The 18,952-nt window shown below is 46.9% G+C and overlaps 1 protein-coding gene across 3 annotated transcripts in view; it reads right to left on the bottom strand.

Moving 5' to 3' along the window:
- Window positions 1–18,952, bottom strand: part of LOC144165157 (kunitz-type serine protease inhibitor bitisilin-3-like) — a 169,691-nt gene that overhangs the window by 38,839 nt on the left and 111,900 nt on the right. For all 3 annotated transcript variants that reach the window (XR_013321394.1, XM_077695265.1, XM_077695270.1), the window contains exon 5: window positions 14,911–15,150. Coding sequence is in view for 2 of the 3 variants with exons in the window: in XM_077695265.1 (XP_077551391.1) it covers window positions 14,912–15,150 (239 nt within the window). In the remaining variant the exon portion in view is untranslated. The remainder of the gene's footprint in view (window positions 1–14,910; window positions 15,151–18,952) is intronic.

Genomic DNA, 18,952 nt, shown 5'->3' with positions numbered 1-18,952 from the left:
ACCAACGCAACCAGATTCGCTGCAAACTACAATTGCTTGCTTCCTTCAGTTTCAACAAATTATGGCAAAATGACTTCGCATTTTTCCGCTATTTCAAGCTGGAATAGTCTGCCAGATGCAATTAAGTCACTTTCTTCTTTATCGCCATTTAAAAAGCATCTTAAAGAATTTCTTTTGCAGTTTTGGTTCGTTCACAGTAGTTGTACGAATGTGTAATTTTGCGTGTGTTTATCTTTTTTGTTGTTGTTGCATGGTTGTTTGTTCGCGGTTTTATTGAATATGTGTGTGTTTGTTGTTTTGTATTGCTACTGGGATACAATTTTTTGCTTCAGTGTCAGCTCCATTCCAATTCACTTTGCTCATTTCATTTCCACTTTCTTTTCAACGTGCGCAATATTCGCCCCGTGAACTGCGTTAGTTTTTGTCCTCTCTTGGCATAAATTCTTTAGAGATTTCGCTTAAATGCACTGTTTCTTCTATTCGTTTTTCCTGCACATTTTGAATTGTTATTTTGCTTTAAATTCTGATTTGACATACAATACAGTGTAGTGTGTCCAGTTTTTCCTATTTTTCTTTTTTTCCCTTTCTTTTCTCTTTATTTTTTTTCTTCGTTCCATCCTTTGTCGTGTTTTTTTTCTTTTCTTTTCGTTCCTTTCTTTTAATTTAGTCTGTGTGGTAATGTTAAGACATGAGTTCTTGGTTTGCATTGCTCTGTTGTTACTTTTGCTCTGTAAGTGTAACTCTGAGACTTGTGATTATTTAAATTGTCTTTAGCTGCTTTCATTGTATTTTTTCTATGCAATTATATATCGAGGGTCCCGGTGCAGTATCAACTACGGGACCCTCGTCTGGATATATCGTCACATGTAACCTTCCTCTTTTACAAGAGTCAATAAACTTCTTCTTCTTTTTGTTCTAACACATTCGATAAGGTGACAGCTAACAAATTATTCATGACCAAATAAAGAAAGCACATTCGCGACAGTGAGGAATCTAATAACATGTATAACTGTCCAGTTTGCGCTGAGGAACCTCAAGTAGCTTTATGCCTATTGCAGTACTTCAACGCCACGAGCCTATGAACTAACAAACGCATTGATTGAACACCTCCACGTAGACTTTCGGGCTACTCTTTCCTTCGTGTACAATACGATAGAGAGCACTGGACATATTCCGCGTGCATAAAAGAAACGACATGTTTTTTACTTAAAATGTGCATCTTCTGCTACAAGCTTCCGTGCGACTTTTTTCACTAGCAGTCTGAACAAGCTTTTCAGAAGATGGCCAATAGATGTCTTCCCTACTTTTTAGAATATTATGGTGTCATTGGTAGTATTTATGTGCCTGTTGTAGGATTTTTCTGTTTTGTTACAAATATAAAAAATGTGCGCCATTGGTATTAAGCGCTGGTATTTGAACGCGCCAGTACGCAGGCCTAAATTTAAGGCTTCCAGGTTAGCGTGATGGGCGATTCCCTAACGACGATTGCTATTTCAACAAAAAAGGAAAGGGCAGAAAATATATCCCACCGTCATATCTCTTGGCGGTGGCTTTATGAATAGTCGCTAGGACAACATAAAGTCTGGGTGAGAAAGTAGGTGGTAAATCGTCGCTACTTCATCTGTTTTTCTAATATCTCGTAATTGTTTAAACTGTGCGTTGCAATTGCGCCACTGCCCTTGGGAAACAGCAGCATTTTGAATTTTTGTTTCTATTTTGATTTGACTGTCGTTTTTAACTACTAAATGTTTTTTTTTTCTAATTTCAGTGATAATTCAACTCATCGAACCGGTTCAAGCTCCGGAACCGGTTTGCGAACCAGTTCGGTACGTGATTTTGTCGAACCGGAACTGAACCAGAACGAAATGAATTTGCCTGGACCAGAGCCGTAACCGAACCGGTATTTTTTCGGCTCGGCACACACAAACACACACACACACACACACATGCTATAACTATATATATATATATATATATATATATATATATATATATATATATATATATATATAGTAAGGAAATGAGGGGCTCGTTGGGGAAATACAGAAAGATAAGTCGGCAGTCGACAACGCCAAAGGAGGCATAGGGGTGTGGTTAGGCTCTCTCTCTCTTTTTTTGCACGGTTAATGAAGTTAATATTTTTTTAAAATATACGGAAGAAAGAAAGAAAGAAAAACACGCGCCCAGAGTGGGGACCGAACCCACGCCTTTCGATTAGATCTCGAATGCCTTACCAATTCGGCTATCTGGGCGACTGTGTTCTCCTTCACTTTCTGGGCTATTTATATTTACTAGAAGTGTATCTGACGCTTGAAGGTGCTAGCCAGCGCCACTCAGACTACACGGGGAGAAGGGGACCTTCTTTTCAACCCCCGGGGCGTGACTAGAACGTCTACAGCCTGTCATGAGCGGGTAACTGGCGGGAAGCCCTCTTATGCTACCTAGGCATTAAGGCTGCCAGAATCGAGACCCTCGCTAGGCTTTCGCAGAATAATATAGTAAGGAAATGAGGGGCTCGTTGGGGAAATACAGAAAGATAAGTCGGCAGTCGACAACGCCAAAGGAGGCATAGGGGTGTGGTTAGGCTCTCTCTCTCTTTTTTTTTTAGTACGGTTAATGAAGTTAATATTTTTTTTAAATATACGGAAGGAAGAAAGAAAGAAAAACGCGCCCAGAGTGGGGACCGAACCCACGCCTTTCGATTAGATCTCGAATGCCTTACCAATTCGGCTATCTGGGCGACTGTGTTCTCCTTCACTTTCTGGGCTATTTATATTTACTAGAAGTGTATCTGACGCTTGAGGGTGGTAGCCAGCGCCACTCAGACTACACGGGGAGAAGGGGACCTTCTTTTCAACCCCCGGGGCGTGACTAGAACGTCTACAGCCTGTCATGAGCGGGTAACTGGCGGGAAGCCCTCTTATGCTACCTAGGCATCAAGGCTGCCAGAATCGAGACCCTCGCTAGGCTGTCGCAGAATAATATAGTAAGGTAATGAGGGGCTCGTTGGGGAAATACAGAAAGATAAGTCGGCAGTCGACAACGCCAAAGGAGGCATAGGGGTGTGGTTAGGCTCTCTCTTTTTTTTTAGTACGGTTAATGAAGTGAATATTTTTTTTTAATATACGGAAGAAAGAAAAAAGAAAAACACGCGCCCAGAGTGGGGACCGAACCCAGTCTGAGTGGCACTGGCTACCACCCTCAAGCGTCAGATACACTTCTAGTAAATATAAATAGCCCAGAAAGTCAAGGAGAACACAGTCGTCCAGATAGCCGAATTGGTAAGGCATTCGAGATCTAATCGAAAGGCGTGGGTTCGGTCCCCACTCTGGGCGCGTGTTTTTCTTTCTTTATTCCGTATATTTAAAAAAAATATTAACTTCATTAACCGTACTAAAAAAAAAAGAGAGAGAGAGAGCCTAACCACACCCCTATGCATCCTTTGGCGTTATCGACTGCCGACTTATCTTTCTGTATATATATATATATATATATATATATAGTAGAACTTTGAAGATGGTAGAGAACACAAGAGAAGAAAAACTTCGAACAAGGTAAAAGCACGATTGTGGCCTACGTTTCAGCAAAGAGAACTTGCTTTCCTCAGGGCCCTGAGGAAAGCAAGTTCTCTTTGCTGAAACGTAGGCCACAATCGTGCTTTTACCTTGTTCGAAGTTTTTCTTCTCTTATATATATATATATATATATATATATATACAGAAAGATAAGTCGGCAGTCGATAAAGCCAAAGGATGCATAGGGGTGTGGTTAGGCTCTCTCTCTCTCTTTTTTTTTTAGTACGGTTAATGAAGTTAATATTTTTTTTAAATATACGGAATAAAGAAAGAAAAACACGCGCCCAGAGTGGGGACCGAACCCACGCCTTTCGATTAGATCTCGAATGCCTTACCAATTCGGCAAGCCTGCGTCAGATTTCTGACGAAGGCTTGCCCCAAGCCGAAACGTTAATACATGTTTCTTCGTTACCCTTTAGTCTTCTCTTATATATATATACCGTAAAAACCCACGTATAATACGAACCCGCGTATAATACGAGGTGTAATTCGGGGACAGCAAAATCAGAAAAAAAGTTTTCATCCGCATATAATACGAGGTAAAGAGCACAGAAAACATTTATTTGCACTGCAGTTACCCTTCAACCCTTCAGTCATTGTCAGTTTTCGCTGGCACTGTCTCCCGACGTCCGTTCAGACATCGTCAAGTTCGCTGCCGCTGTCTCCGGAAGTCGCCTTGTTGGAAATGTCTTCCCACAGAAAGGGGTCCTCAGTGCCATCAAGGGCGTTCGAGATGCCCATTTCTTAAAAGAGCGACTGACGAGCTCCTCTGGGATGCTGGCCCACGCATCCGCGATCCAGCCACAAAGCTCCGCTGGAGAGGCCCGCGTCAGCCATTCGGTAGCTGTCACTTACGGGTCTCCTGACCTCATCCACTCTTGGTAGCAGGACCTGATGCAGTCTTTGAAAGGCTTGTTGATGCAAACGTCTAGCGGTTGCAGCTGGGATGTCATTCCTCCTGGAATGACAATGAGTTCGGTGCGGGGTTCGCGCAACAACTTCTTCACTGAATCAGCCAGGTGGCAGCGAAAGGCGTCCAACACGACCACTGACGGGAACCCCTAACAGTGCTCCAGGCCGCCGACACCACACAGACTTTATCCAGTCAAGCACCAGTTGCTTTCTCCACCCGCGAATGCTGCCTTCGGTGACGCCGAACTGCCGTCCTGCGGCGCAATTCCTGATGGTCTTGGCACATAAAATAACTTTTCTTTTAATTGCCGCTGAATGCTGCCTTCGTGCACCCAACATATCGTGATAGACCTGCGGTGAACGTGCCGATCCTTCGCGTGGTCAAAACAATCAAAATGGCGCTGGCTGAGAGAAGCAGCAGCCAGCTCACCGCAACTGCAAGATGGCCCACCCTCCGCTGAAACCAAAACCGAAAGTGCAAATTTTCGTCTGAAAACTTTGGGATCCACATATAATACGAGGCACAAATTGTACATAGTAAAATTGGGAAAAAAACCTCGTATTATACGCGGGTTTTTACGGTATATATATATATATATATATATATATATATATATATATATATATATATATATATATATATATATATATATTGAGAGACAATGCTAGGAGACTTGGAGGACGACGTTTATTCGACGAGCGGTACCCTGGCCAGAACAGGATCAACCACGATGGCGATGATTGCGCGTCCGAGAAAGACGACGAGCGATGAGATGATGATGGACGCACCCAATGCAGCGACGACGACGAAACACGAAGGCGGTATTGGCCCGTCATAATACTGAGCTATGGCCTGATGACGGGACGTTTTAGATTCGCGCTTACAATATTATCCCCCCTCCGCGGAAGCGGCCATCCTGGCCGTCACAGTCAGGTAGAGGAAGCCCGTCGAATAAAAGGCTTGATTCGGGAAACATGAACGATCTCAGTTCCACGGCACCGGCGGTCACTGACACCGGAAGTAGGGGTTACGCGGTAGTTAACTGGTGAGGTCTGCGCGAGGATTGTGTAGGGGCCAATGAAGCGGGGAAGGAACTTCTCGCATAACCCAGGGGCACGAAGAGGGGTGCACAGTAGGACTTCTTCCCCAGGTTGGTAGGAGACAGAACGATGGCTCTCATCGTAGCGGGACTTGCGGCTGTTTTGGCAGGCTGCTGTGTTCATACGGGCAAGGCTGCGGCAGTGCGCAAGTCGGGAAACAAACTGGTCGGGTAGGCTTGCCGTAGAAGATCCGGGTGCAGAGAGGAACGATGTGTCAAGTACCGAAGAAGGGGAGCGGCCGTAGACAAGGAAGAAAGGAGAGAATCCTGTGGTTTGTTGTACAGCGGTGTTGTAGGCGTAGGTGACAAAAGGTAAGATGGTGTCCCAGTTGGTGTGGTCCGGTCGAATGTAAAAGGAAATCATGTCGGAAAGAGTACGGTGGAAGCGCTCAGGGATGCCATTTGTCTGCGGGTGGTAACTGGACGTAGTCTTGTGAACGGTTTCAGCGGCACGAAGAACTTCGGAAAGAAGAGTAGAAAGAAACGTTCTTCCGCGGTCACTAAGCAGAACGCGAGGTGGACCATGGCGCAGGAAGATTGCTTGCAAGAAGAATTCCGCAACCTCTGAAACGCAACCCGTGCGAATAGCCGCTGTTTCTGCATAGCGGGTCAGGTGGTCAACCGCGGTGACAACCCACCGATTACCGGCTGGGGTGGCTGGAAGGGGTCCGTACAGATCGATCCCTACAACTTCGAATGGAGTCGAAGGACAGGGAAGGGGTTGTAGCGTCCCAGCTGGACTCGAGGTTGGTTGTTTACGGCGTTGACACGGTTCACAGGATGAAACGTATTTGGCAACACTTGTTGAAAGCCCAGGCCAAAAGAAGCGACCTTTTATGCGATCGTATGTCTTTATGTAGGCAAGATGACCAGCGGTAGCATCATCGTGAAAAGTTCGTAATATCTCTTGCCGGAGGGAACGCGGAACCACAGGGACCCATTTGTCGCCAGTAGGATGATAGTTGACGTGGTAAAGGCAGCCGCCATTGATGAGTTTAAATTTTTTCAGTTGTCGACGTGAACGGCTGTTGAGAGGTTGGGTTGAACCGTCTAGAAGGTCGATAAATTTGCGGCAGTACGTGTCAGCTCGTTGTAAGGAGAGAAGATTAAAAGGTAACGCCGAGCTGACGGGCTCGGTGGAGGCAATAGTAATAGCTGGCTCTGACGGAGGTGGCGCTTGACAACTTTCCTCTGTTGACAACAGCGGACAGCGTGAAAGTGCATCGGCATCGGAGTGCTTTTTGCCGGATTTGTACACCACGTCAAAATCGTACTCTTGCAGCTTAAGTATCCCGCGGCCAAGGCGTCCGGTTACATTCTTGAGAGAGGATAGCCAGCAGAGTGCATGGTGATCCGTTACAACGGTGAAGTGACGACCATACAAGTATGGTCGAAACTTTTGAACGGACCAAACTACAGCCAGGCACTCCTGCTCGGTTATTGCGTAGTTCCGCTCGGCTGGCGTCAACGTCCGGCTGGCGTAGGCAACCACCTGCTCCAAAGATGTTGCACTGCGTTGCAGGAGCACAGCACCAATACCATGTCCACTGGCGTCGGTGTGGAGTATCGTCGGAGCGTTGTCATTAAAATGGCTAAGTACGGGTGCAGAAGTAAGAGCCTTTTTGAGCTCCAGGAACGCTGATTCACATTCGTTAGACCAGGTAAACGGTGTGCCAGTAGCTAAGAGCTTGTTTAAGGGTGAAGCTATTGCAGAAAAGTTCCGAATGAATGGACGGAAGTATGAAGCCAATCCAAGAAAACTTCGAAGTTCTTTCTGACGAAGGGGTCGCGGAAAATTTATTACGGCTCTCGTTTTATCCGGATCGGGGCGAATGCCATCTTTGCTCACAACGTGCCCCAATACTTTGATGCATGTGGTTGCAAAGTGGCATTTTTTTGCATTGAGTTGGAGACCGGCCTCGCTCAGGCAAGTTAATACTTGGTCCAGGCGTTGAAGGTGCTCGGCAAATGAGGACCAAAAGATAACAATGTCGTCCAGGTAACAGAGACACGTTTTCCATTTAAAGCCACGAAGGACATTGTCTATCATTCTTTCAAATGTAGGGGGAGCATTGCAAAGGCCGAATGGCATTACATTAAATTCGTAGAGGCCATCCGGTGTTGCGAAAGCTGTCTTCTCTTTGACAGCTTCGTGCATGGGGATCTGCCAGTATCCCGATCGAAGGTCGAGACTAGAAAAGAATTCTGCCCCTTGCAAGGGGTCGAGCGCGTCGTCGATGCGCGGCATCGGATAAACATCCTTGCGAGTGATCTTGTTGACGGCCCTGTAATCCACACAAAACCTCACGGAACCGTCTTTCTTCTGAACTAGCACCACAGGTGATGACCAGGAGCTAGCCGAGGGACGAATAATATTTCTCTTCAACATGTCGTCCACGTTTTCTTGAATAATTTTCCGTTCTTTAGGTAAAACGCGGTACGGGCGCCGACGGACGACACAGGAACCATCCGTTTCGATACGATGAGTGGCCAGAGAAGTCTGCCCCAGAACAGAAGAGTTTGTGTCAAATAAAGCTTTGTGCTTTTCCAGTAGGGTCAATAGGGTGTTCGTTTGCTCAGTTGAAAGGTCGGGATTGATATTCGCACCAATAGGGACAGCCGGTGGTTTAAGATCAGCAGAATTATCCACTGTTGCAAAAGACTCAAGAGCACAAACGTCTATGGCATCATCGGGGGGCACAGAAGCAATAGCGGCGTGTTGGGATACCAAGAGGGTCTCCGACGTCAAATTGATAGCGGCGAGATAGGCAGATCCACGAGAAAAACGGACAAGGCACGGCGGTATTAACAGTCCTTTAACAAAGAATTTTCCCGTTGGTGTAATCAACACGTCGCCGTCAACAATTTGGTCTGATGACACAGAAAGAACAGCTTCTTGGCCAGGGAAAAGTGTACAGTCAGAGGTCGTCACCAAACGTAGATCTGACGCGCTATCGACACTTGCGAGCTCTGTTCTTGCGATATCAATCATTGGCTGACCACAGGAGATGATAGCAGATGCCGAACGTAAAAAGTCCCAACCCAGAATTACTTGATAGACGCACGAAGAGAGGACTGCAAACTGAACGTGGTGACGACTGTCATTGATGAGTATGCGCGCAGTACAATATCCTGAAGGCCGAATCATATCCCCGTTCGCACTACGCAGAGCTGGGCCCGAATAAGGAGTCCTCACCTTTTTTAGTCGAGAGCACAAACGTTCATGAATGAAAGATATGCTGGCACCCGTGTCTACCAATGCGTCAACAGGAATTCCCTCAACAATGACGGTCAATGTGTTCCATGGCCGGTCCGGGGGTCTTACACTTTCCCTTTGTGTTGCATTTTCGCCCCCCAAAATTGCAGGACCTAGTTTTCCGGCGCATGACTGGTATCACGCAAGACTGGTCGCAGAGGCGACACAGCCCGACGGTGTGGTGATGGTGACCGGCGTCGTTCGTTTCGGGAGTTGCGAGGAAAGTCAGCGGGGCCAGGTGGAGAGGGAGAACGACGTGGCGGCGACGTATACCGCTGTTGGCGGAAGCCGTAGCTAAAACGCATGTTATCGCGCTCGTAGGTGTCGTAGCCACGTCGCTCGTCCTGTTGACGCCGGCGGCAAAACCGGGAGATGTGGCCACGTATACCGCAGTAATAACACACCGGTCGGCCCACAGCTATGTCTTGTCGGGGTGGTCGCCATGCTTGGTAGGGAGAACGGGGACCCAGAGCCGTAGGAATGGCCGCCACATAGTTGGTCGCAGGTTGAGCCAGGATCGGGGTCAGCGGCATGGATGGTCGCCGAGCAACCTCTGAGTAAGATGGAACCGCCAGAGGAGTCGGAGGGTCGGGAGGAGTTTGGCCTGGCATAGCGGCAAGTTTCTCTTTAACAATTTCCCGTAGGCCGGTTGCAGAAGGCTGAACATAGGCACCAGGAGCACAAGGAGAATGGTAATCACGGAGCTCTTCACGGATGATAGCCCGTATCAGCGCCCGCAGGTTGTCATCTCTGGGGTACTGCGGCGTGATGCCCTCCTGCTGCAGACGGATAGACTGCAGTTCGTCCAGCCTTTGGCAGGTCGTGGTTACATCAGCGACAGTCGGCGGGTTTTGAAGAGCGAGAGCCGTGAACGCAAATTGATTGATGCCCTTCATGATGTGACGAACGCGGTCTCCCTCCGACATGTCGCTGTTAACGCGGCGGCACAACGCAAGAACATCCTGAATGTACGAGGTGTAAGTCTCGTGAGCCGCTGGACACGGCTTTCCAGTTTCTTTGCGGCTTCAGAGCGAGCAGCGGAAGAGCCGAAACTCTGGCGCAGTTGCGTCGTGAAGTCCGGCCAGTCACTGATACGGCGCTTATTGTTCAAAAATAATGTCTTGGCTGCTTTGTCCAGGGACCACGAGACGTTTTGAAGCTTCGCGTGGTCGTCCCACCTGTTAAAAACGCTGACGCGTGCGAAGGTATCAAGCCACTCCTCGACGTCCTCACCCGGAAGGCCATTGAACATCGGCGGATCCCGCTGGTGGCTGGTTACGAAGTAAGGTGGGAAGGCGGCTGAACCCGCACCGCCGGTTCGGCTGCCGGTTCCGCTGGAAGGTTCCGCTGTCATAGGCATGGTGTCTTGCGGTAAGCGACGACCCGAACGGAGCTCCAGGGGTGCACTCAGAGATGGAAGGCAAGGGATCAAACCGCACGCTCCACCACTTGAGAGGCAATGCTAGGAGACTTGGAGGACGACGTTTATTCGACGAGCGGTACCCTGGCCGGAACAGGATCAACCACGATGGCGATGATTGCGCGTCCGAGAAAGACGACGAGCGATGAGATGATGATGGACGCACCCAATGCAGCGACGACGACGCAACACGAAGGCGGTATTGGCCCGTCATAATACTGAGCTATGGCCTGATGACGGGACGTTTAAGATTCGCGCTTACAATATTTATGTATATATATATAGAAACATAGGTCGGCAGTCTAAAACACCAAAGGGGGCATAGGGGTGTGGTTAGGCTCTATTTTTTACTATGGTTAATGCAGTTAAGATTTTTTTTAATATAAGGAAGAAAGAAAGAAAGAAAAACACGCGCCCAGAGTGGGGACCGAACCCACGCCTTTCGATTAGATCTCGAATGCCTTACCAATTCGGCTATCTGGGCGAATGTGTTCTCCTTCACTTTCTGGGCTATTTATATTTACTAGAAGTGTATCTGACGCTTGAGGGTGGTAGCCAGCGCTACATATATATATATATATATATATATATATATATATATATATATATATATATATATATATATATATATATATATATATATATATATATATATATATATATATATATATATATATATATATATCCCACCTGGCGGGCATTTTTTCTCCACTTTCTTTCTTTCCAAATTCTTTATCTCTTTCTATGACCTAATATATCCTCCCCTTTGCTTTCCGAGGTTTTTTTGACTGCCAAGCTTTATTTCTGTATTATTTTCAACGAGCCCCTCATTTCCTATTCTGATTCGCTACATGCATATCGAGGGCCTCTGTTCTGGCAGTCTTGGTGCCATAGGAAGCTTAAGAGGGTTCAACGCTGGTCGACCACTCTCGACATGTCGTAGACACTCGAGTCACAGCCCGGAGGCTAAAAAGAAGGTCCCCTTCACCCCGAGAAGTCGGAGTGGCGCTGGCTACCACCATCAAGCACAGGAAAAAATTACATTGACATAAATACCCCAGAAAGTGGAGGGGAAAAATAGCCCCGCCGGTAGCATAGTGGTTATCGCACCATACCGGTATTCTGGAGGTCGTGGGTTCGGATCCCACCTGGCGGACATTTTTTCTCCACTTTCTTTATTTCCAAATTCTTTATCTGTTTCTATGACCTACTATATCCTCCCCTTTGCTTTCCGAGGTTTTCGTGACTGCCAAACTGTATTTCTGTCTTATATATATATATATATATATATATATATATATATATATATATATTGTAAGGGCCTTCAAGGACAGCCGCTACAGGACGTTTAGTAGGTGTAGCAGCCCTCGCGGAACACACACTCAGCTGACGGCGAAGAGAACACGAGCCCCCGAGATGGAAGTGATGGATGAGGATGACTATCAGAGGAAGATGAGGTATGGGATAGTGGCCACGGGGTAATATAAATATATATATATATATATGACAGAATAAGGGTCAAGAAAACCTCGGAAAGCCAAGGGGGGAATGCGTTAGGTCATAGAAACAGATGAAGAATTTTTGGAGTCAGAAAGAAAGTGTGAAAAAATGCCCGCCGGGTGGGATCCGAACCCACGACCTCCAGAATACCGGTCTCGTGCGATTATCACTACGCTGCCGGCGGGGCTAGTGGTGGAACTGTAAGAGCGGAACTGTTTGCCAGCCAGCAGTTTTGGACTCCGCTGAACTAACTCAGGCAGGAGTTTATTTCGTACTGTTGCAATTATATCACTGCACGTTTCCCTCAAAAACGTTTCCCCCTCGATAGTTTGATTGTTCACTGGTGCGGAACGTCCAGGTTAAAATAAAGACTCCCTGTGTATCAAATTAAATTTCCTTATAGCAGGTCCACCAACACCTTGAATTTGGACTTCCTTATTTAGTAGGGCTTTATATGATGTATAATATGCTGTTGCGCACCTTAATTTATTTTCAATCAAGGGGTACTGAACACAAATGGGTACTGAACACAAAGGGGTACTGAACACAAACACTGAACACTCTAGGCCATGTTTCACTGCTGTTCTTCAGTGGAGCCTGCTTTCAAGTGAGTGCATCTTGAACCAGTAAAAGACGACGATGACGTAGTAACTGATGATGATGATGGTTAGAGTTTTTTGGCGCAAGGCCCGCTGGGGCAAAGAGCGCCAAACAAAAGTTTCTAAAATAAAATAGTGGCTACTAAAGCCAAAACAACAATAAAATCAATTAACGACCATGGTGATGGCTGGTGTATAGGGCCAGATTTGATTATGCGTGATAGGAAATGAGGTTTAAAAAATTCACATCTGACAAGTACTCAAACACACGTTTAACGGAAAACATGGCATCGTCACCCAGAAACAGAGATGGATGTAGGGGAATATGTTGTCTGTAGAGTTCTCTGAAGTGTTTGTGTCGTGTTGTGTGAAGTGCCCTGCATGTGATTAGTATGTGCACTACGGATAGGGCCTCTCCGCACCTGCTGCACTGGGGTCTAGAAGATCCCGTCAGCAGATACGAGTGCGTCGCATGGGTGTGCCCTATCCGCAGCCTACCCAAGGCGACTTCCGTGTGTCTGTTGTGTGAGTCAGCTGTGTACCGTCCCAAGTGTGGCTTTATTACATGTAGTTTGTTGTCTGTCTGTTCGTCCCAGTGTGTTTGCCATGTTCTGCTCAGGTGTTGTCTTATGTGTGGCTTGAGGTCTGTGTAGGGTATCATTGTAATGTCGATAGTGTTCCTGAGTGCAGCAGCAGCGGGCCTCTCGTCTGCCAACTCGTTCCCAGCGATCCCAGCGTCTCCTGGGACCCAGCAGAGGAGCAGCTGATGCTTCTGTGCATACACAGACATGATAGTGTTAAATACAAGATTAACTATGTGGTTTTTGGGGGGTGTATGCGATGACAGTGCGCGAACAACACTCAAGAAATCTGTGTGAATGATAGACTTCGGAATTTGATTTTCAAGTATGTGTCGTACAATCAGTAAAATTCCATATGCTTCTGCTGAAAAAATTGTCGTGTGGACGCTCATGGTCCACATGCACTGCACTGAAATTCGGACCATGAGCAGCGCAAGAGACCATAGTCGAGGTTTTAGACACGTCACTGTAAAATTCTGCAAGTGGGTATTTAAACTGCAGAGACAGAAAGTGCTGCAGTATTGCAGCTCGCGCTACCCGATTTTTGTCAAGTTTCATAAAAGAAAGGTCGGAGGACACAGGACGAACTTTCCAAGGAGGTAAAATGTCTGAAAAGGATGATCTGTACACATCTAAAAACGAAGCGCTCAGGTCCGAGGCTCGCTCTCTCACTCTAAGTGAAAAGGGCAGAGGAACGGATGGGCGATTTACAAAAAGCACAGATGTGGATGTGTCGTTAAAGACAGGATAAAAAGGATGGTTATTCAGCGATGAAATTTTAAAAGCATACAGTAAGTCCATGTATGTCCGTTGGTTCTCAAGGCTCCACTTATTACACTCGGCATACAGACTCTCGACAGGGCTAGTGCGAAAAGCACCCGACGCAAGCCGTAGCCCCAAGTGTAGCACTGGGTCAAGCATTCGCAACGCTGTTTTAGTCGCCGACCCATATACCACACTGCCATAGTCTAAACGAGATCCAACCAAAGCAGTGTAGAGCCGTAGTAGTAGTTCTTTGTCGGAACCATACGATTGATGGGAGAGAACCTTAAGTATATTCATTGTTTTCAGACATTTATGTTTAAGTTTCTTGATGTGTGGAATGAATGTGAGTTTCTGGTCAAACACAACACCTAAGAACTTGTGCTCCTTGTTCACAGGAAGCGACACGCCATTCAGAGTAATGTCTGGGTCCGGATGGACCCCGCGCTTCCTGGAGAACACAACGCAGGAGCTTTTTGCAGGATTCAATTTAAACCCATTCTTGTCTGCCCAGCCGGCAAGCTTCTTGACACCAAGCTGGACTTGACGTTCGCATATGACGTAGTAACTAATTCTCCAAACATAACTGCTGGCTTTCCCGCTCTTCCCCTGGCTACAATAAATTGAGAACATGCAGAATAATATTAGGAATTAGAAAGCAGGCTGCTCTGAATGCGTCTCCGATTTCTATCCCTCATACCTTTTTCTAAGTAGGCTTTGCCTATTTACGAATATATGTATAAAGACGCAGTGGTTCTTCCTCTCGTTCGTTTCGTTCTTTATTAAATTTTACCTATATTGTTTTACCCGCATTTTTTCTGCATAGGTATGCCGAGAGGTATTGTTTTGTGACAACCCTCTGTTTGCTAGACCTCACTGTTAGCAGCAGATATATCTCATCGTCGTTTCTGTTCGCTTTGCTTGTTGCACTTCCTATACCAGAGGTACGCCAGAACCTGATTATGACGCACGTGCCATGATAGCTTTAAGAAACTAGGTTCTTCCTTTAGAAGCGGGTGTTTGTTTTATAAAAAAACGACAGTTCGTGCATAACTGCTTTTACATTGTGTAACCGCCAAAAAACGGCTAAGATTAGGGCCATCCCCGAGGTCATGACCCTAAGACCTTCCTGTTTGGAGATAAAAAACGGCTTAGATTGCCCCAGTTTTGCTGCAGCGTAAAACCTTCAAAGCATAGTGTGTCACCTTAAGGGGTAGTCGGCGGCACAGTGTCCCCTTCATCCTGGGCAACATGACATGCTGTGTCGGCAGGCTTTCTGCTGCACCGGCGGCTGCACCCAGCTTCGCTGTGGAACCGGTTACCGTTCCCCAGACATCCGGAAAATACGAAGGGAAGGCAACGGTTGAGCTGCCCGTTGTAGTAGAAGCGTCGGTGGCGGTAATGACAGATACTGTTGCCAAGGTCCAGTGGCTGTGAGCACACATCTGTCACAGAAGAAGACACAGGTGGCATGCGGCAAAATAAACAAAAAGGAAGACAGCGGCTCCTCGGCAAGTCAGGTAATAGAAATGGGAGGACAGTCATTCAAGCGATGCCTCTGTGTTTTATAGCCAGAAGTCTGAAGCCTACTGCGGCGGTCAGCTGGGGCGCTAATTTGGGATTGGACAATCACACCTGATATTCAGCCGTTTTTGTTGTCGTTGGCTCCCTTTTGTATGGCTATTTTATAAGCAGCTATCCAGTTCTTTGATTTCTAGAACTAAAAAAAGTCGACCAAATCCACAGTACCAACTCCGATGCCCCAGTGGGTTACTAATAAAAGAAGTATCTATTTTGATGATTATAGCACTTTGAAACCGCGAGCTAGTTGGTCACACAAACTAGCTAGTTTTTCACAGGAACTAGCTCAGAACACTGTTCTAACTCCTATAATGATCAAAGTTCTTGGGATTTTGCGCAGTCGTTGTGCTTGCCTAAGAGACTTAGTAATCAGAGAGTTAAAAACGGCGCGATAAGTTTGTGCCACGTGTTCGAGACCATTCAAGAAATCAGAAGACGTGGTGTGAGGGCCTTCAAACTGCATGCTAAAATATAGCAGGGATACGAGATTGAAAGTTTTGAATTAAAAAGCGAGTAAAAAAGCTCTAATTCTGAAGAATTTGATGTCCTTTCACTTTCCACCTTTCGTATTTATTTATGTATTTATTTATTTATTTATTTATTTATTCATTATTTATTTATTTATTTATTTTTCATTTGTTTGTTCATTTATTTATTTATTTATTTATTTATTTATTTATTTACTTACAAATACTTCTGGCGAGAGGCCAAAGCAGGAGGGGATAAAATTAGAGCCGTCCCACTCAATGTAACAGCTGTTGGAAGTGCACAGCAGTGATTCGCCATAATGGGCTGCAACGCCGTTATCCGCTCACTGCTGCATTTCAAATTTCCCGCTTTCGCAGTGCTTGCGCGCCCCCTGCTTGAAACTGCCAGCGGGAGTTGGGTTCTTTTGGCGCTTGCTTTAATTTCGTATGCTGGTGCTTTTTTGCGTCATTTGAACGCGTGATTCTTTTCTCGCGCGGCTGGCGCTATTCTGCGGCATTTCGAATGCGCCAATTTTTTGCTTGCGCGGCTGGAGCCCTTCTGCGGCATTTCGAACGCACCCGTTTTTTTCTTGCGCGGCTGGAGCCTTTCTGTGGCATTTCGAACTCGCCATTTTTTTTTCTTGCACGGCTGGAGCCATTCTGCGTCGTTGCGAACGCGCCATTTCTTTCTTGCGCGGCCACTTTTTTCGCTGACTATCGTGAAAACCAACCCAACGAGCGTTCCTAACTGAAGGAACGCTGGGGCTGCTGGTTGTATGCACAGATTTTGCCTGAAGTGGCCAATTGGGACCCGTATAGAGAGGAGCTGAGTACCGTATCAAATGACCTGATCTAGGATATGTCAGCGAGTAAAGCTCCCATGCCACTGTAAGCTCCCATGTCACACCCTAGCGCCAGATTTGAAGTTGAAGAACCTGTGTGCTGCCAGGCGAAGAGCCGACCGGCAGGTTAGGCGAACACAGGGTGATCCAACACTGAAGACCACCTTCAACAGACTAAACTCCGCTATCCGGCGCTATACAATCAGATTAAGGCGCTCCCATTCGGCTACGGGTTTCTCTTCCTTAAGCGTATTCACACTATTGCCTCGAATTTCGAGCATCATTAACACGTCTGGACAGTCACGTTCGATAAGGCCATTTGGGGCCTTGGCACTACGGAAAGATGCGACGATGTCCCAACTGGCCGAGGAAGTTGCGGACTCCCCTCCCCATTAGCCTCCATGTCCTCCTCAGCGTTGGATGCCCCATTCACGCTTCGGGAGTTTGAGGGCGGGCTAAGTTCCTTACGCAGGCGATGTTCACCACGGCCTGACGAAATCACTAATCAAATGCTGCTTAATTTGCCTGCAGAACGCAGAAACGATCTCTTGTGGTTCTTAAACCACATTTGGGAGACTGGTGTCATTCCTTCTTCGAAACTCGCCTGGATGATGCCGGTTCTTACACCTCGAAAGAACCGAACGCGGTGTCGTCATACCAGCCTGTTTCCCTCACAACGTGTGTGGAGAAGTTTATGGAGAAACTGGTTTGTGCGAGACTAACCTGGTGGCTAGATGGTTATAAAATACTGCTATAATGCATGACTGGGTTTCTACGTCGCTTAAGCGCCCAGGATAGGGTTCTGGACTTTATCAGCCATGTCGAACATAACCGAGTGCATGAACTTTGAACTATAGCCCTGTTTTTTATGTTTCAACGGCTTATGACTGCGTCCTGAGACAAGCGATACTTGACAGACTACATGCAATGGGGGTGTCAGGAAACCTTCTTCGCTTCGTTCACGGCTTTCTCACAGACCGGTACATGCAAGTACGGTTGGGGAGTGTGCTAAGCGAAAAAAGAAGCGTCTCGAGGGAGGTTTCCCACGGTAGTGTTTTGTCCCTTATTCTTTTCAATGTGGCTATGGCTGGCCTACCTGCAGCACTAAAAGAAGTTCGACAACGAGCTCAAGTGTCCGTGTACGCTGACGATGTTTGCATCTGGTTGTCCGGATATCAACATAAGCGACTGGCCGTGATGGCTCAACGTAGTGTTCACACCATACAGATATATTTGTCCTCCGTCGGACTGGCGCTCTGGGGCGAGTAGTCCTCCTTTGTTCTTTTCCATGGGAACCGGGGATGGTCCACCCGTGTTAATTTAACATTGAGCAGCCGGTGTATTCGTCAAGCCACTCGCGTGCGGTTCCATGGTGTAACCCTGGACAACAGACTGTATGGGCGACGGCCATTAGACATGACTGTTTCGGCTCTGCTCCTCCGTGTGAACATTTTGAGGAGGATTGCTGGAGCTAAGTGGAGGAATCACCCGGCGTCCATGATTAAGCTGCAGTCAGCCCGGATTGTGAGTCGCATTCTTTACCAATTGCCTCTGATCTACCCTTCAGAATCCCAGTATGAGCACCTCGAAGCGTTGCATAGGAAAGGGCTCAGGATAGCAGTTGGAGTTCCTCACGGAGCGGCAAACGAGAAGGCCATACGGGAGAGACAGTCTGCTACACTCTGCTTGATGGCGTCACAGAGGTTACTGACGCAGGTAATGCGTCTAGGGGAAACCAGTGCTGGAAGAGGAATAATAAGGCGGCTTTTAACAACGACGGCTTCTCATGCGCCCACTGCTCTTAACACTCTGAGACTATTGTGCCATCAGTAACCGGGGAAACTTCCCATCTCAATGCCGCCATGGTCTTACGAGAGCCTTCAGTGTCAGCTACTTTTTTCCTCACATGAGAGTCAAGCGAAAGACGCCAGTGGAAGGAGCCAGAGTTTTGGTTCTTCAACATTTAGAGAACCCTTATCCCAATCACCTTCCGATTTTTACGGATGGCTCAGTCAATCCGCACATAGGGGTTAGTGTAGCTGCGTATGTCATTCCTGATGCCCAGGTTTCCTGGGCAGCACCCCTCGATCATGTGATGTTCTCCACCGACTCCGAGTGCATTGTCGTTGCGTCTGCTTTGAGGAAACTTAAGATATGTAAGCCGCAGGAAGGTGTAATTCTGACTGTCTCAAAAGCAGCACAACTTTTTCAGCGTGGGTTCCCCACAAAAAGGTACTGTCAGTGTTCCTTACGGCTTGGGCAAGAACCCAGCAGCAAGGACGTTCATCTGCTGTTTCAATGGGTTCCATCCCATGTTGGCGTCAAGGCAGAGACCTCTGATCAGATGGCACGGAATG

Source organism: Haemaphysalis longicornis, unplaced genomic scaffold, assembly GCF_048455015.1.
Source record: "Haemaphysalis longicornis isolate Haplotype H1 unplaced genomic scaffold, Haemaphysalis longicornis Haplotype H1 scaffold_1, whole genome shotgun sequence".
Classification (NCBI taxonomy): Eukaryota; Metazoa; Arthropoda; class Arachnida; order Ixodida; family Ixodidae; genus Haemaphysalis; species Haemaphysalis longicornis.
The sequence above is the reverse complement of the archived record's forward strand: the minus strand, read 5'-3'. Positions and strand labels throughout refer to the sequence as shown.